At 34.1% G+C, this 19,675-nt stretch overlaps 2 protein-coding genes across 2 annotated transcripts in view; one reads left to right on the plus strand and one right to left on the minus strand.

Moving 5' to 3' along the window:
- Positions 1–1,937: 1,937 nt before the first annotated feature.
- LOC131935475 (nicotinamide phosphoribosyltransferase) lies at positions 1,938–16,975 on the plus strand. The gene is made up of 9 exons (XM_059291872.1): positions 1,938–2,217; positions 9,191–9,421; positions 10,362–10,490; positions 11,079–11,237; positions 11,419–11,549; positions 13,610–13,835; positions 14,590–14,850; positions 15,361–15,483; positions 15,629–16,975. Exons 1-9 carry the CDS (start codon positions 2,149–2,151, stop codon positions 15,731–15,733), a joined length of 1,434 nt encoding a protein of 477 aa, XP_059147855.1. The 5' UTR covers positions 1,938–2,148; the 3' UTR covers positions 15,734–16,975.
- A 235-nt stretch (positions 16,976–17,210) lies between these two features.
- LOC131935460 (uncharacterized) overlaps positions 17,211–19,675 on the minus strand; it is a 114,718-nt gene continuing 112,253 nt past the window's right edge. Inside the window, exons 6-7 of the mRNA XM_059291854.1 lie at positions 18,828–18,950; positions 17,211–18,009 (exon numbers count right to left, since the gene is read on the minus strand). Of these exons, the coding sequence (XP_059147837.1) occupies positions 17,810–18,009; positions 18,828–18,950 (323 nt within the window). The 3' untranslated portion in view covers positions 17,211–17,809. The remainder of the gene's footprint in view (positions 18,010–18,827; positions 18,951–19,675) is intronic.

Raw genomic sequence — 19,675 nt, forward strand, 5'->3', positions numbered from 1 at the left:
AGTTGTCTCTCCTAGAAGAGTGGCTGTCCCCAGCTAACGAGCCTCATCTGCAATGAAATAGTATAAATTACTAAATTAGGAAATATATTAATTTAAAATTGAGTGACGTCTCCTTACATATATAATTAAATAGAGAGCCCCCCCCCCCCCCCCCCCCCCAACCCTCCACCCGAAGAGATGCCTGTGGAAGAAACTCCGAAGCAGAAGTTGTCTTTCTGGATACCATAGTTGACGAAGAATGAAGTGGGGCTGGGACTGATAAGAAGAAAATAACGAAAATCACTTCCATCAAACTCATAGTTGGTCTTCCACAGAGCTGTTCGCGGCAACACCCGATTTATTTACTACGAGCTAACCCGCAACGTAGCATACGCCGCTATTTAGTTGTTTAATTTCCTATTTTTCATATTCTGTTAATGGACACAAGCGAGAAAAGTCTCAAAGGTATTTGAGAGGTGCATAAATTAATTAAAAATCTTGCACGGCGTAGTTACAATTAATATGGTTATAAAATCCTGCCTGTCTGGTTTTTTTCGGACTTTACTAAAGATTGGACGTATTTGATGTTTTTAATATTTTCGGTAACTAAATAAAAATTTAAAAAAAAAAGCAAAAACAATTTGGTTTTCACGTGTAATGGCGACATAAACAATGGCATCCTGCTATTGGATAGGCCGACATGAATTTTATTGTACACATTGTAAGCTAAAAATAGAAAACTAGGTCATGGGGTTTTAAATTTGTGCATTGTTATTTAAAAACTTGATCTGCAAAGTTTTGTAAACAAATAGTTATCGATCACTAAGTTACTGTTCAGCCAATCAATATTTGTCTTACAAAAGTGAAACATCCGGTTATAACTTAGGCTTGATGAAAATAAATAGAAATGTAGCCTTAAACTCAACAAATTATTTTCAAGTTCTCTGGATTTGCAACTATTATAGCATTTATTCTAAAAATATAAAATTTCTAAATTAATTTTAGGCTTAAGTTTTTATTTTTTATTTTTTTTACGGTCTAAATCTAAAAAGCACGTTTTTATTCCATGTCAACAACACTATGGAAGGAATCTCGTCAACTCGCTTGTCTCCATTCGACACTACCAATGCTGTGACTGAAAATAATTTGCTTTAAAACACTATCAGTAGCGTAAAGGACGGTTATCATCACCCTCACTTTCCACTCCTCTCCCCACTCATCCATCCCCGTGAAAGCAGCCATCCGTGACGACAGTCTACAGACGACAATGAAAATATCAAAATATAACGTGTTATTACCTCCCCTTAGTTTCAAATCGCTTAAAAACTAAATTATCTGCCCCTAATAGCCGTCACTAATTCCGCCCGATTGTAAACAGCTCACCAGACTGGTGGAGTGGGGGGTGGTAGCGATATGGTCTGTTGAGCTTACGTCTTAGTCTTGGTGTTATCTCGCATGGTCCCCATGAAGATAATTATATATATTATATTATATTATATTATATTATATTATATTATATTATATTATATTATATTATATTATATTATATTATATTATATTATATTATATTATATTATATTATATATATATATATATATATATATATATATATATATATATATATATATATATATATATATATATATATATATGTGTGATTAGGCCTATAGTTGTAATGTATTGGAGGAAAGCAAGGGAGTTTAATTATTTTTTCAACGTTACTTTCTAAAATATTGACGGAGCGGCTGCTGGGTCAACATATCGTAGGGTTACTTACTTACATTAATAACATTTTATTAGATCTACAATTTTCAAAAAGTTTTCAAAAACGTGAAATAACGGCTAAAATTTCGTATTTAAGTTAATTAGTATTTAAGTTAACATTACGTTTGTAAAATCGTGACGTCACACTATCTGAATCCCACAAAATTACGAAACCCCGCCCCTCCCACCCGATGAGTGTTAAAGATGGGTAAAACTCCATTTTAGCGTATTTTATTCTCCGCTTGTCGGTTACCTCCAGTTGAGCGTATTTTATTATAATAACCGAAACACACCAAAAACATTAGGAAAACACGATTTATTTATTTGTATTGTATCCGCTAAAATGGAGTTTTACCGGATGATCTAAATCGAGATTTAGATTTCTAGAATCCACAAGCTTTCAAAATGGCGGAAAACAGTTACCATGAAGCTGCTGGAGTAGACAATATTCTACTTGTCACTGACTCGTATAAAGTAGGCCAAATTATAAAACTCGAGTAAGGTCTAGCTTAGGCTTAGTGGTTTAAGTCTAGCTTAGTCAGGCTTAGTGGTTCTTAACCTGGGTTCGATCGATACTAAAACTAAATACTAAGGGGTTCGGTCTTTACTTTTAGTTTTAGCCAGTTTAGGTTCCGACAGAGGTCAAGACATATCTTTATCTACTCTAGTCTAGTATCTAGATCTAGTACTAGATCTAGATCTATCTAGATAGATCTATTTTCTATAGATCTAGTAGAAGACAGAAGATCTAGATCTACTCATCTAGAGATCTAGATCTAGATTTACTCTGATTTACACCCGGATTTTGTCCGTGCAGACGATAGAACGTGCGGTTTGGTGAAAGCGCATACGAAACTGGTGGGGTTCGGTATCACCAAAAAGTATAAGAACCAATATATTAAGTATTAAGACAATTAAGTTAATATGTTCTTTATATTTATGGTTACGGATTACAAGTGGGTAAAACTAAAACTCCATTTTTAGCTTATTTTATTCCACGCTTGATGTTCACCTCCAGTTGAGCGTATTTTATTATAAACACAACCGAAACACACAAACACGTTAGGAAAACATTGAGCTTATTTCTTTATGAATTTTTATTTTCGTTTTTTATAATTTACTGTTGTCAAAACTTTAGAAAAATCCAAATTTGGAATATTGAATGTGCTATGACTATGTAGATAATCTATGTATGTTCGTGACGTATGCTGATAATTAAATGTGAACTCACGGTGAACCCTCAACAGTGTAGGGATTTTTTTCACGCTATTGATTTGTCCTATTGCTTTTTACAAGCTTTTATTTAACTCGCTTCCTCTATCGTCTGTCTGTCTGTCTAGATCGAAACGCCGGAGTGAAAATTCGGACACTTCTACTTGACCGATACGATTCACATTTGGCAGGTGGGTCAAGACATGAAGACAATGCAATCTGAAATTAAATTTGACTTAATTGGTTGCCTAATTAATTTTTTATGAATTAATTAAAATTTGGACCGAATTAGTAGGCATGTCTATCCAACCACACCATACGCGTCATCACATTCAATCACTGCGCCATCACGTTCAGTAGACGCGCCATCACGTTCAGTAGGCGCGCAATGGTTTTTAGTCATGTCACTCTATTGTAAATAAAACATGTAAAGTACTGAAAAAAAATTCATAAAAAACGTTTTAGTAACAAGCTTTTATGTAATAATGCACTAAAAAGTAGAAAATAAATAATAGACTACTATTTAAATAACTATAAAGAAAAGCGTGGGTCACTTTAGTATCTATTGGATACCTTTACTAATGTTAAGGAAGACACCCACGCTTTTCTTTATAGTTATTTAAATAGTAGTCTATGATTTATTTTCTACTTTTTAGTGCATTATTACATAAAAGCTTGTTATTAAAACGTTTTTTATGAATTTTTTAATGTTTTTTTTTTTACCTTTTCTAATTAAAACTCACGGTAATCTGTCGTTTTAGCGTAATCGATTCGGCCGTCGCTAGTAATGTAGGGATAAGGAAACTAATAAATATGGCTTTAAATATGAATATATTTTTGCATATTCTACTAAAGTACTAAAGATAATTGAATATTTAACCACATTTAAGGGTTAAATCAATATAATTTTCATGAAATTAAGGTTTAACAATGATGTTCCAGATACTAAATTTGCTATTAAAAACAGCGGCCATCTTAAGAAAATATTATTTTGAGTCATTTCCCTTTAATTTCTATTTGTATGGAAATGTATTGATATTTGCTATTAAATAGGATTGTATTGTGTTTAAATACAAAGCTTGCGTTTTCTTTTTTAAATTCTGCCCTTTAAACAATTTAATTGACTGAGAACAAACATTAGTTCTAGAATTATTATTATGAGATGCAATTTTTATACATTAAGAAAGTCCCTATTTTTATAGAGCTACCAATACATAATGTTTATTTAAATATTAGATTGAGTTAATTGTTATTGTTTGTTTGCTATTTTTATTTCATAATTTCATGTTCTTTTTTCCTTTAATTAGTGATTTAATCATAAATGACGTCACATTTTTGACCTCTCTTCACCATAACCCCTCCTCCCCCCCCCCCCCCCCCCCCCTCCCCCTATTTTTGCCGTCATGAAATAGTCGTAATGTAAAAAATTAACTTTTTGCCCTGCCTGTTAAAAAGTCAAGCTATAATTCTAACGTAAAAGAATTTTTTTTCAGCATTTTTGTATTAGGCGAAATACATAACTTTTCACGTTTCTTACCCCTCCCACTTCCCACGTAAAACGTCGTCTCAAAACCAGTTACTCCACCCCTTAAGTGCGTGATGTCATTTATGGTAGATGTCAAGTCCTAACCTCCAATATACATTTTGAATAACCTTTGTTGTCAAAATGTTGATACCAAATACCCAAAATGAGTTATATGGGGTTGTCCATAAACGATGTCATATATGCTATGCTAATGTGAAGTCAACTTACGCAGGGCCGCAATTTATGATGCAATTTATGACCTATAATGAAGGGGTGATCGGGGGTTGGGGGATGCGTGCCGTCAATTATGGAAGACTTCTATAAAGCTGTGCTCAATCAAAATGAGGAACATAAAGTGTTCGTTTTCATGCATACCTTTGCTCATAACGAATGATCATAACTATTGCAAGCCTGTTGTCCTAAGCGGTGTTAAACAACCTCAGCACATCATCCCCGCCAAAAAGGGCCTGCCACTAAATTCCTACCGACGAAAATAGGCCGAACTATATTGACTCCTAATGAAATAAATTCTGACAATAGGCCTTAGGCTCAAACCAAGTTGCTCCTGGCAATGATATTCGACAAGAGTCCAAGACAATTAATGGCTTGCAGGTAAAATAGGACAAAACAGCATAACATTAACAAGTACAAAAGGTTTTAATAAATGTTAGGAAAACACTAGGATTAGAGCTAGATCTGATCTAGCTCTAATCCTAGTGTTTTCCTAACGTGTTTGTGTGTTTTGGTAATAAAATACGCTCAACCGGAGGTGAATGTGAAGCGGCGAATAAACTACGCTAATATGGAGTTTTACCTTACAAGTGTCCTTTTTTATAATTATTTAATTATAGGCCTAATTGAGTAATTGTACTAGAAATCTAGATTAGATCTAGATTTCTAGATTCTAGATCTACTTTGAGTACTAGAACTAGGGCTAGGGTTGTCAAAACACATTTTTTTTAGTATTTAAATATCTTAAAGAACAATGATCATAGTGATGTCTTTTAATACACATTGCATCCAACCACATTAAAACTAATTATTACATTACAGCAATCAATCAAGAATAGTTAACTAAAGATTGAATGTTTCCTTCATCTGCGAAGTGTATTAGTATTACATCTACTATCTTACATGAAAAAGCTCTTTAGCTACTTAAACAGTAAGAGGTAAAGAGAACTAACCCAGGCAAAAATCTATAGATTCTAGGATAGATTGTATTTTTGTCAATTGTTCAAAAATCTTTTTTGACCCAATTGTCTACATGAATCATGTCACCATATGTTTTGTGGCGACCTATCCTGTGCAATTAGTTTATTATTTGTACTACGAGAAAAATGGCCCGTTGAGGAAGGATACAACAGGCTTTAGGTTGATAGTGCTGTCTCTCTTTTCTAAACTAAAACCAAAACCAAAATCACCACCTTCATTCAATTTAACCGGAAACGAAAAATGACATTGAAAACGGATTTTTATCCAGAATCGGTACTTTAATCTATACAAAATATAGTCATAGGCATATCCCCAAACCATGCACCTAATCTCATTCATGACAAAAGTCGCATTTAGAGTTTCTTTCAGGCAAAGAGTTTCTTTCATGTCCCCCCCCCCCCCCCCCCCCCCACACACACACCCCAAAACATGTCTACCGTCCCATTCAACGAAATATAATTATATACTTTTTCCAGGGTCCGCCCCCTCCCTGAAAATTTAACCCCCGCCCCCCAAAAAATTCAAATACCCCCACCCCTCTCCAGGGAGGAAAAAGTCTGAAAGAAACACTGGTCGCATTTGTAGATCATACAAACTAAAGGAAGAACCTGGGCGGGGCTTCGCCCCTACCGGAAGGGATGCATGAAAAAAAACTGCACGTTAAACACTTTTTAGATTAGAAAAAGTTTCCCCCTCCGGGGAGGAAAAAGTCTGAAAGAAACACTGGTGTCGCGCTTAGCCACTTCCTGAAGATTAGACACATTAATTAGGCGGTAGTTTTATTATAGAGTATCGATGAAGACATTTCTTTTGAGTTGGAGGGGGGGGGGGGGCAGCTTAGACGTTCTTTCGCGAGGGTGGGGCTTCGCCCCTACCCGAAGAATTGTATGAAAGAAACTCTTCACGCAAACCACTTTTAAGATTAGACAAAATTGGCTTTTTAATTCAATGTTTACTCGAGAATCAATGACGTCATATTATTTTGTGCACTCTCCCCGCTGTCGACTTTTTTCTACTATATGCTGAATATGACGTCATATTTCGCTTCCGCTTTACTGTGATAGTTTTTCTTCTTCTTCTTCTTCTTCGTTCTTAATTATTAGTGTTGAAGGGGATCGAGATTTATCTGCCAGTGGGTTTGAACTCGAGACTTTGTTCGAATTTATCAACCATGAGCTTTTTTGCCGACTCGACCACGCCTCCAACACAATTAAGCGTTACGTGTCAACTGGTTATGCGCCATTGAGGCCATTGACTCCGATTTCAGCCTGCTTTTCTTTTTGGATTTGCTTCCATAGCCTTTGTCCAACCAAGAACAATCTACAAGGCAGCAGTTGTTTAATTTTGGAGTTGTCTCTCCTAGAAGAGTGGCTGTCCCCAGCTAACGAGCCTCATCTGCCCGAGGGTTCGAACTCGAGACTTTTCGGTTTAGCAACCACGAGCTTTACCAACTCGACCACGCCGACCCCAGATAGTTTTTAATTTGCTTGTGTTTTCTCTAAAGCGTTCTTGTCAGATACATAGATAGATAGACAGATAGATAGATACACAGACAGCGAAACTATTATATAGAATTGCTTGCAATGTATTTTCATTAGAAAAACAAAGCTTTCTTTTCTTAACTTGGGCTGTCTGATTACAAACGCAGCTTTTAACTTTAACTACTGTAATTTCCTTTACTTTAATTAATTCATGACATCCAATAAATCACCCAATCCACTTTTTTCAAAACAGCTCAGTATAATTTGATATAATTAAAAGGTACCTTTTTGCCTAACTTTTTTTTTTTTTTTTATTTCTATTAAAGCAAGCTGAAGATAATACAAAAACCAATAGCATTGATAAGTTTGTGAAAAACTTAGAACTATCTCGCAGGGTGGGGGAGAATGTTTGGGATTTGTCCAATCACATTTTTGTTAGACTTAATCACTCTATAGTTATAATCAGGGGTCTCCAAACTTTTCAGCTCGAGGGCCGCATTAACTATCAAATAGCAGTTCGGGGGCCAGAGTTTCTTTAAGGCCTCTCTTCAGAATCGTGGCACCCCCACCCCCGAAGAACGTCTACCCCCCCCCCCCCCCCAACGAAATATAATTTATATAGAAATATATACAAATTTCAAGTATCCCCCCCCCCCCCCCCCCCCCGAGATCCACGTTTGTTCTCAAATTGTTCTTCACGTATTTCATTCTTGAAAATGTGTGTTCACATAGGTATGTTGTTCGATATTTGAAAGGTACTTTGATGCAAAAGTTTTAATGTTAGGAAAGTCTTCCTTGTGCAGAAACGTATGAAAACCCATCCGCCCTTCTTTGAACGTGTCTCTAAGGAAGTCATTTTATTGCAATTCAATGACTTCCAGCTGCAGTTCATCTTTGCAACTGGCCACATTTGCTTCAAATGAGCTTTGAAACAGTCTCACTTCTTCTGCCTTTGAATCCAAGTCAGAAAACCGCTACTGAAACTGCAGCTGGAGGTCTTTAACGATCTCATATGTAAAGGACGTGGGGAACTCAGTGGTTGCTTCAGCCATAAAGACCTTGCACTGCTGAAAGTGTGTCAAGTTGTTAGCCTGTACTTGTTCCAAAAACATGACAAGTTTGTATCTAAAGGCCTATAGGTTGGTGTATAGAGCAGAAACTAGATTTCACTCTCTTGCCGTTTTAGGTTCAGAAAATTTAAATGACTAGTTATGTCTGCAGCAGAGGCCCATCTATACCCACTCTTCATCAGACAATAATGGCTGAGACTTGCCTTTACTATCAGGAAGTCACCTATTTCTTTTCTTAGATACTCTGCTCAGAATTTTCTCTCAAAATCAGCAATCTTACTGATGTTAAATATAGTAAATCTTGCGATCTTGTGTTTGTCTCTGAACTATCTATGGTTAGATATCCTCTTCGGTAACAGCGTCTACATTATACGTAGGTTAGGGAAGCCAGCTCTTGTGTTATGTTCATGTCTTCATCCACACCCCTAATGAACACAAGAAGTTGAGAGGTGGAACAGCTGTCCAGCGAATCATCTATTGCAATTGAAAAATGGCGAAACTGGCTTGAATTTTTCGCTATTTGAGTCGCAATATTTTCACCAATGTCTGCAATACGGCGATTAATTGTATTTGCACCCAAAGCTATATTTTCAAATAGTTTTGAATTTTATGTGCAAAGCTCCTCAGCCACCTCCGACAAACATTTATTCAGTGGACAAAAAGATCGTCGCGGGCCGGATAAAATTACCTCGCGGGCCGCATCCGGCCCGCGGGCCGTAGTTTGGAGACCCCTGGTTATAATGATCAGGACAATATTTTTTTTAATACTTTTTCCCTTAATTCTTATACTAGGCATGACACCAATTTTAGTTTTACTTGCATAAACATTGCCACAATAAAATAATGATAAAGACTTGCAAAGTTTGGTTAGTTTATTTCATTGGAAGAAAAGGAACTAGTAAAATTTCTATATCCCCTAATACTAAACAGCACCATATTTGTTGCAGGTGACCCACCATTTACAATATCCACCAAACACCAGCACTGTGTATTCATATTTTGAGAGCAGGGGAGGAAAGTTCCCAACCACAGTCTTTTTTGGCCTGCAATACATTCTGAAAAGATGGCTGACTGGGCTGGTAGTCACAAAAGAGAAAATCAAAGAGGCCAAACAGATTTATGCTGCTCATTTTGGGCAGGATGTGTTCAATGAAGAAGGATGGAATTATATATTAGAGGTTGTATTGCATTTATCTAGGCCTTTTAGCACTAATCCTAAGCATTTTATTGTTTTTTTTATTAATGAATAGCAAACTTAGGCCTATAACTGTTGATAAGCTCAGTTAATGAGTCATTTACCTAAGCATGTTAAGTTAATATTGTAGTTTCTACTAGTTTATAATGCTCATCTTACCTACTGTTTACGTAACATTTTAATTTTCTTAGATTGTATTTAGAACAATGACCAGATTTGATTTTAGTGGCTATGAAAATAACAGAGATAAAGCAGTTTGATTAATATATAGTGTTACAAGATTTTTTTTTTAATGTCAATATTTCTTTTAATATAATGTCTATGTCTGGGATATGATTAAGAACTGTGTATATTGCTGAATAATAGCTCACTTGAATTTAGTGTTGATTTTAATTTAAACTATTCAATAATCAGCTTTGATGCAGATATATGTAACCAATGTTCCCTCTAAGCTATGCGGTTATGCGGCCGTGCAGTAGTTTTTTCCCTACCGTGCAGTCATTTTGTAAAATACAAATATCCTTATATGAGACATTTAGAACAGTGTGCAGACAAGTACACTTTGCACACTAGCTTTTTCCCCTTAGAGGGAACATTTCATGTCACCATTCATTTAGATAGTAGTTTTTTCAAAAAGGTCATTGCAATACTTGGCTGGGATTGTTAGTTAGACATGTTTATCATTTTCTCTGAAAGATCTATCTTGATTTTTATTTTATTTGTTGATGATAACCTTAACAAATCTAATTTTTTTGTTAAGATTTCCACTAGTCACACTAGTTGGTTTATTTTTGATTGAGTGGTACATTAGGGTGGAAATTTAAAGATAAGAAAAACAATCATGTCCCTAAAAGTATTGCATGTAAAAATTATTTCTAAATTGATTAGTTGAAAGGTTTTAATTATGCAAATTGTGTTAACAGCACCACATGGGTTACATCCCCTTAAGAATAAAAGCAGTGCCAGAAGGCCTGGTGGTGCCCACTAGAAATGTTTTGTTTACTGTGGAAAATACAGACCCCAAGTGTTTCTGGCTTACTAATTATTTTGAGGTTTGTTCTAGATCATCTCTTTTTTTTTTGGCTAATTGAAATATAAGATTTGAGACAAATGTAAATTGATTGTAGGTGTTTTATGTATTTTATTTTATTTGTATAAAATTCATTATCATAATTTTAGTGTTTTCAAAAGAGTTTCAAAATTAAATAGTAATAATGATATATTTACTTAATTCTACTGAATAGTCTACTGTTTCATTCATTTTTTATCTTGATTTGTAAAAAAAAAAATAACCTTTTCAATGCATGACTGTACATAGGTCAGATAATGAGTTTATTTGGTTTTAGCCACCATAAATTGTGTGGCTAGTACACCACAGTGACCTTTACCTGATGTATGTCAGGTAACCATCTGACCTAAGTCTTATAACCATTGAAAGTTAGCTGACCCTTTATAAGTAAATTGACTGTCTTATTGCTCATGTGATTATTGAGTTTGCACAATCTCTCCTGTAAGACCTTACTTGTCCTAACCTATTAAAATTGAACAATCTCCTCTGTATATAAGTTAGAACAATCTCCCCTTTCTGACATTACTAGTTCGAGCCTGTGAATTAAAGTTTGAATATTCTACTCTGTTAGACATTACTGGTCCAAGCCTGGTACCCCATAACAGTGGCCACAAGCTCCAGGTACCAGAAGGAAATTATTGCAGGCTACATGCAGGAAACTTCTGACAATCTAGATTGTCTCCCTTTCCAGCTTCATGACTTAGGATTCAGAGGATGCTCTAGTGTTGAGGTAATAAAAACCTTAGCCTTAATAATATTTTTTATAATTTGCTTTCCCATCCTAAGTTTCATGTTTAGAAAACAAAAGTTTATAATTAAGTGCATGTTCCTTGTCCTAATAGGACAAAAGGGAACTAAAAATTGTTTCGTGACATAAAAATAGTAAATCAACTTGTTTGACTTGATTGCAGTCTGCTGGTATAGGTGGCGCTGCACATTTGGTTAACTTTCAAAGCACAGACACAATAGCTGCACTATGTACAGCACAAAAGTATTACCATTGTAACAATGCAGGTGTGTCACTCCCAGACACAGAACATAGGTACCAGAGTTACCCAACCTAGTTTGTGCTGTTCCCCCACCTTAGCTTCTCAAGAATTCTTATTGCCTCGTTCTCATCCCCACTAATCATGCATGATTTTTAATATTAAAAAAAAATTGGAATGTTTATGAAAAATAACTTTATTGATAGATCTCTAGGGAAGTATTGAACTAACTCAGTGTCATTTTGATTTTAGGATGTAATAGAGAACTGAAATTGATAGTACATTGTAATATTTCAATATTTAAAAAATAGTTAATAAGTATTTATTATTTAAATTTAGTGAACCGGTTGCATTTGATACCAAGAGATTTTATGTCAGGTTTCAATTTAGTTAACTAAAATCTCAAGGCTTCCTATTTTGTTAAATACACCAGGTTTCAGTTTTTAGCAATAAATTTTTTTATGGCGCTAAATCCAGATTCAGCTAAATATGAAGATGGAAACTGTAACAATAGTTCTCCTTCTCATTTGGTTGAATTTTTTTATTTCAGTTTCTTTTCAAAGCCATGCCATCGCTCCTTTTATTTTAAAGAATAGTTTTAATAAGCTTATTATTTTTCAATTCTGTGAGTTCTTTTAATACAGCATGTTTGAATTATCCGCATATTCATTAACATCGGCTGCATCATTCAAGTTTGGAAATCAATTTCTGTCTTATAGGAGAATCTTTCTTTTAAATCTATCAAAAGCATTTTCAGACGATTGACAATAACATTTACAGTAGTATCAGTCAATTTTTCTAAAATTTTGTTGTGAAAATATGTCTCAGTTAATTAAAAGTAATGAAACCAAATATCTTTGCATTAACAAGAGTTTCATTTGTGACTTAAGTTCTTAATTAAATATATTAAGTTTTTTTTTTAAATTGCTAAATGACACATAATGCCTTACCATTGACTGTTTACAAATGTTTCATTTCAGGTTTATCGGAGAATATTAAATATTTCCATAAATCATTAAATCTTTTCAGGCAATTCCCTCTACCAGCCATTTTACTTCCCTGTGAAGTATTAGTGTCACATGTTCTTCTTTTGTGTTGAAGAGATGTTCACATTAGGCACAAAAGCATCGATACACTGTATAACTAAATTTAGTACTACATATGAAACAGGTGAAAAGTTATAGCTACCAGGTTTTTCCAGTGAATAACACAATGTACACAAGACAATTCTGGATTTTCCTCTTTGATCAGTTTGTAAACAACCATTTTTCTTCCCTATCATAGGGATGATGATAACCTTCCCAAATCTATTTTTTTTTGTTAAGATTTCCACTAGTCACAATAGCTCAAGTTGTTTTATTTTTCATGGTATACTGTTGACTTCTTAATAATTGTTTAGCTTACTGTATATCTTTGAATATGGTGTTGCTCTCTGGTAGTTTACAGAGCATTTTTTCAGCAGAAACATATTGTTCATATTTCATACATAAGTCAGCAATACAAACTCACTATATCCCCAAGTCCAAGCTGGTTTATACATTTGCATTGAGAATTTAATTGTTTTCAACATTTGAACAAGTTGTATTTCAATATCTTCACACATTTTATACATTCTTCTGCTAACAATATACCTTTTCCAAGATTTTGAGAGGAGTAATGAAATTTAATATCTGGCGGCTAGAGTACAATTGATAGTTGCATTATGATCTTTAAAGTTTAATGTTTTTCTTTTTTTTTTCTTTCAAGTTTGACATTAATTCAAATGTGAATTAATATGAGCTTTATGTTTGGCCTTCAAATGTGCCAAAATATGATATGGTTTTATTGTTTCATGTTCTAAATATAGTTGGCATAATAGAAAAAAATGTTGATTGTGGACTGTGCATTTGAAACTAATAATTTCACTAACTAGGTGATGTACATAAACAAATGGGGATAGACACAGTCAGTGAAATACATTAACAAATGGTGATACAAATATTAAGTGAACGACATGAGACATTGTGATACACACATGAACAAATGGTAATGCACATCAAGTGAATTAGATGAACAAATGGTGATCCATACACACAGAAAGTGAAATAAATGTTTAATTAATAACATTCTCTCTCAGCACAATCACAACTTGGGGAGAGCATGGAGAAAAAGATGGCTTCAAGAACATGCTAGAAAAATTCCCAACTGGGCTGGTGGCTTGTGTGAGTGACAGCTATGACATCTGGAACGCGTGCGAGAAGATTTGGGGGGAGGAGCTAAAGGAAGTCATTGTGTCTAGGGGGGACAAAGGCACACTGGTCGTCCGTCTTGACTCGGGTCATCCTGCTGAAATTGTTCTTAAAGTAAGTTACATGTTGTAATAATAGTTTACACCTCTCCCGTGTAAAAAGTTACATACTTTATGTTTTAAGTTCATTATTACAAAGTACTTTTTAAGTTGATGATTATCCTAATAGTTCATAACAAGACTGGTTTAGTTTCATATCAAAGCTAACATAAAATTGTTATAGTGCCTGCTGTTGCGCAAACATGTACATTCCTTACACCTGGGTGGTCACCCAGGGCTGTTTGACAAAACACCCATGGGTGGTAGTGTGGACAAACTTGCACCCCAACAACTAAATTCCAATAACGCTAGTTACCGGCATTGTTAACATTTAAATAACTCAGTTTTTTAAAAAACGGGCACATGTCTAAACATACACACTTGGTAATGTGTTGATGAAATCCTGTTATATTGTTGTGTCACTCTGAATTTCCTTTCATCTGAGATTGCAGTGCTGCAACTCACATCGGTAAGCTAATCAGCAAATTAATTAATTTACAAACAAACTTGCGATCCATGCCTAATAACTTTTTGTTTTGTAACACCCAAACATTGCGAACTTCTATACTTTGCCAAAATTAAGCAAAATTTTGTGATACAGATTTAGAAAGAAACATTTATATTGAGTTCACCTGGCCATTTTGTTGGTTATTTATATTTTATAATACTAGGCCTCTCACCAGATGCTAAATTTAGTATCATGGTTTTTGTCTCCTTTTTTCCTTGAAATAATAAAGTGCTTAAGTTATATATATTTTTTTTTCAAATAGGTGCTAAATATATTTGGTGAGAAATTTGGTTACACTGAAAATTCCAAGGGTTACAAAGTCCTGCCACCATACATCAGGATCGTTCAGGGTGATGGCATCTCATACGAGTCACTGGGAGAGATCCTGGAGAACATGAAGAGCAACAAATGGAGCGCAGACAATGTGGCCTTTGGTAGTGGGGGAGCTCTCCTACAGAGGCTGGACAGGGACACACAGAAGTGTGCCTTTAAGTGCAGCTATGCTGTCATCAATGGGGAGGAGGTGACCAGTTTTTTTTAATTTCACTTTTTAAATTCTTAACATTGATTGTAGAATACTAGTCGGAATAGGGGGTCGCCGTGGTCGAGTCGTAAAGCTCATGGTTGCTAAACCGCAAAAGTCTAGAGTTCGAACCCTCGGGCAGATGAGGCTCGTTAGCTGGGGACAGCCACTCTTCTAGGAGAGACAACTCCAAAATCAAACATCAGCTGCCTTGTAGTTTGTTCTTGGTCGGACAAAGGCTATGGAAGCAAATTCAAAAAGAAAAGCAGGCTGAAATCAGAGTCAATGGCCTCAATGGCGCATAACCAGTTGACACGTATCCTTAATTGTGATGGAGGCGTGGTAGAGTCGGCAAAAAGCTCATAGTTGATAAATTCGAAAATATCTCGAGTTCAAACCCTCTGGCAGATAAGGCTCGATCCCTTCCAACACTAAAAATTAAGAACGAAGAAGAAGACTAGTTGGAATAAGTTAAATACATTTGTGTTTGTTTGTTTTACTTGGGTAAAGGTGAATGTATTCAAAGATCCAATCACTGACAGAGGTAAGAAGAGTAAAAAAGGTCGCCTGACACTGGAGAAGCAAGATGACACATTTGTTACAGTAGAGCAAGGGAAAGGGGATACAGAAAAGGTTGGTTTCTACAAACTCAGTTTTTCTTGGTTTTAGAAAAACAACTTGATATTAATAATAAAACAAACTCAGCAATACTTAGTTTTAGAAAAAAAAACTTGATATTGATAATAAAATATTTTTAAAATTCTTTTGTTTTGTGTAGGATGTGATGCAGTTTGTGTTTGAAAATGGAAAACTTCTAAAAGATTTCACATTTGCGGAAGTTAGGAAAAATGCTGAAATTGACCTTCTACGGAATGAAAAATAATCAAGTCAAGAAAGTGACTATTATACTGCTACAAAACTATGCAATCATTCTAACGAAAACAAATTTTGCTTTAATATTTTATTAAGATAATTTTTAATTAGGAAGGTGGAGGTGAAATTGCATTCCTTGCTTTATAACTTCCTACAACACATTTTTCATAAGATATTTAACTATAAAAAAATTTTGGCACTTTGAACAGCAATGCAATTTGATTTTGCTTTATACTTACTCTAAAATTGTATACTTGTGCATTGTTTACACTGCCAAATAAGAATATTTTACAACAGTTTCACCACCTGGACACTTAAGTTTTATAAAACTTACTTCTGCCAGTACACTTTTCTGCTCAGGGAAACTTTATTTTTGTTTTATTTAAGTTATTGATCGGTTTACCTTTTTTATTTTTATTTTCTTTACATAATTAAATTATTACATTTTAATCAAGTAACACATAAAAATTGTAGCTCTCTCATTTCATTTATTTTTAAAAATTATATATTTCATGTAACTTCTTGGGTCTTAATTTTAGTGTTGGAAGGTATTCCCTCCAACACAAGTATACATGTCAACCTTCAGCTTTCTTTGTCCATCCAAGAACAATCTACAAGGCAGCAGTTGTTCGATTTTGAAGTTGTCTCTCCTAGAAGAGTTGCTTTTTCCAGCAACCTCTTCTGCCCAATTCATGTAACTTATCCTTTAATGTTTTGGTGTGACACCTCATAGGACTACCTAGTAAAGGACATAATCTTTTGTAGTGTTCCAACTGGATTGCAGGTCCTGTGGGTCCGAATTTCTGATGTTTGTTTTTACTCGTCTGCCAAATGAACTGGTATTTCGGCGGTCATGGGATACCTAAGTATCAGGCTAGGCATAGCTTTTCACCAGACACTCAGTAACATGAGCCGGTGACATGATTTATGATGTTCAGAATTGCAGTACATGGTGTCGGCACTTAGAAGTGCTTAGTATAGTTGTAGTGTTAAGTATAGGCCTAATGAAAAACTATATGCCAGTGTCACATACATGGCATTTTATACCTCATTGACTTTTTATGCTTTGTCATTTTATACCTCATTAGCATTTTATACCTCATTAGCATTGCATACCTTTTTGGCAATCTATACCTCATTAGCATTGTATACTCATTTCTTAACATTCATTCAGGGTCATTCCCTGAAAGCACTAGTTGCCCTGACATTCAGTTACTTCACCTGTGATTTGTACACATTATCCTTATCCCCTCCCATGCATGTCTTAGTCCTCTTAACTTTCTGTGGCGTATACTGCCTACCTCCCTTGAATGTCATATTTCAAATAAAACTTTAAAAAAATAATTTTGTGTTTTGTAGATTTTTAACAAATGAATTTCATTGAAAAAAATACAAAAACCTTAATGATGAGCTTTTAATTGCACTGAAAATAAAACAAACTTTCTCTTTTATAGACAAAATGGTCCAAAAATAAATAATACGAAACAAAGTTTACTATTTATTTTAGCAATTTAATAACAACGTAAATAATGGAACTTTTTAAATATTGCAGTAAAGAAAAATAATTTTTTAAATGTAGTGTCTTAAAAACAGAATATTAAAATTTAATAATTTTGTTAAAAAAAAAAAAAAAATACAACAGGCCATTGGGCATGTTTTATCATTTTCTCTGCCAAAAAGTGAACTATACAAAGCTACAATTTCCTCAAAAACAAGCACAGGTTTTGTTGAAATATAAGTAGTTCAACATGTGATTCACAATTGTACTACAGTAGCAATACACCCTGTAGAATATTTTTATATAAAAAATACTTTTGTAGCAAACTTGTACACAATAAATAATATCAGTTACGCTGTATTTTATTCGGCATACTATAATTTACATATTATACAAACTAAGAAAATTATGGAATAAGTTTGAAGGTTAACCCTGAGGAAATGTGACTAAAGTGTTTCTAGAAGACTAAAGGGGCAGTCACAACACTGTGACTGCATTAGTGTTGTCAAATGGAAATCCTATTAAAGTGAATTCATACTGGCAACACCTGCGTAGTTTGGAATGATTATTGTCCTGCTTCACAGGTGTTTAACTCATGAAGGCTCTGACTATACCCTTGACATTGTGCCTGCAAACTGGACAATCTTTCATAGCGATAGAACAGTCCCCACAGGACACCAGATGACCACAGGGCAGAAAGACGACAGCCACCTCCTTGTCCATACAGATCTTACACACTGTCTGCTGGCGTAGTTGGTTGTTCTGTTCTTTTATTCTTCTCATTAGTTCTAAAGAAGATAATTTAAAATATAATAACAATTTTTAAAAATTCTCACTTAATCTAAAACTGAAAGACATTTAGAACTGTGGTTCTTAACCAGTTTCATATGCCCGTTCACCGAACCCTACTTAATAGTTCTATCATCAACAGAGATGTAACCAACCTCCACAGAAAAAAGGCAACAAAGTTACATCTCTGCTAGAGATGGTCCTATAAAGAACCATGTTGATAAAGTTATATATAAAACACAGCCTAGCATAAATGATGTAACATTAACGAACCGAATTTTACCCCAACCCATGTCGTCATTAATAGCTAGGCAGCCACACAACCCGTGGTATAAAATAGTTCAATCTACAGCCCCACCCATCTCTCCAATATTTTCTTTTCAGGACTGCCTGCATCTTCTAACTAGCTTTAAGAAATTATAAAATCGAGAGGTACACAGTGTTCCTGCGCAACTAGCCTTTTCCACTTCAGTTTTTGTAGAGATTAATCATTACATGAATTTTTAAGTACCAATTTAATATCACATATCAGAAAAAGACATGATCGCTCAAACTTAAAAATATTTTAAATAAATTTATACAGGAATTAGAGACTTTACAAGATTTTATTTAAATTTTTTAATCAACTGGAAGTAAAATAATCTTTTTTTTTTTTATTTCACAAATCAAGGCTTTTAGATATGGATAAGATCAACTAATTATTTAAGTAAAATATTTTCTTGGAACTTTTTAAAATATTTTATTAATGTTAATTTAATTAACTAATTTACAGCATACTAACAGGCAGTGTAAAACAAATGTCAGGAAAACGTTATACCTAGAGATTGTGGAATATCAATGGTTAGTTCATCTGTCTCTGTGCGAAGATTGCTAGTTCTTGCTCTAGGCCTTTTCATTTCAACCAATTTCTCCAGGAGAACATCAGCTGATAATGTACCACCTAAAGAATACAGTTCAAAGTGATAAAGAAAATTGATTTTATTGATAATATACAGCCTACAGATTATATTGCAAAATCATAAAGAAAATGTACTTTATTGATAATATACCACCTAAAGAATATATTGCAAAATCATAAAGGAAATTTATTTTATTGATTATATACTGCCTGAAGAATATATAACAAAATGATAATGAAAGTGTACTTTATTGATAATATACCACCAAAAGAATATATTTCAAAATGATAAAGACGTTTAATCAAACTCAAACCTTTATTTATCATGCATAGAAATAAAATGTATAGGTAGTAGTTGATTTAAAAATACAAAAGGTTATTCTGATGCCATATCAACTATATTAAGGATATGAATAAATCGACCTCTGTGATGTAGAATTAGAACTAAGTCAATTTAAAAGTAAAAAAAAGGGTTAAAGAAAATAAATTTTATAAAATGCAGCAGTTTTTGGGAAATCAGATATGAAAATCACTAAAATAAAACTAGTGCTCAACATTGATTTAAATTTTAAAACAAAAATCAATTCATAATCTATAAGCACATATTATTACATATTTGAGTATTGAGAAAGCTCTAAGATCTTTTTTTGTGTAGGGGTGTTTGTCAAGCAAAAAGCCACTTGATAAGATAAAAAGCAAATTTGTGAAAATACAAATTTGTTTAGTGATGTTTTTCTTTGAGTGCATTATTTTTTTTTATACTACGT

This window comes from Physella acuta, unplaced genomic scaffold (assembly GCF_028476545.2).
Source record: "Physella acuta isolate Inbredline_101_S28 unplaced genomic scaffold, ASM2847654v3 ptg000145l, whole genome shotgun sequence".
Taxonomy (NCBI): domain Eukaryota; kingdom Metazoa; phylum Mollusca; class Gastropoda; family Physidae; genus Physella; species Physella acuta.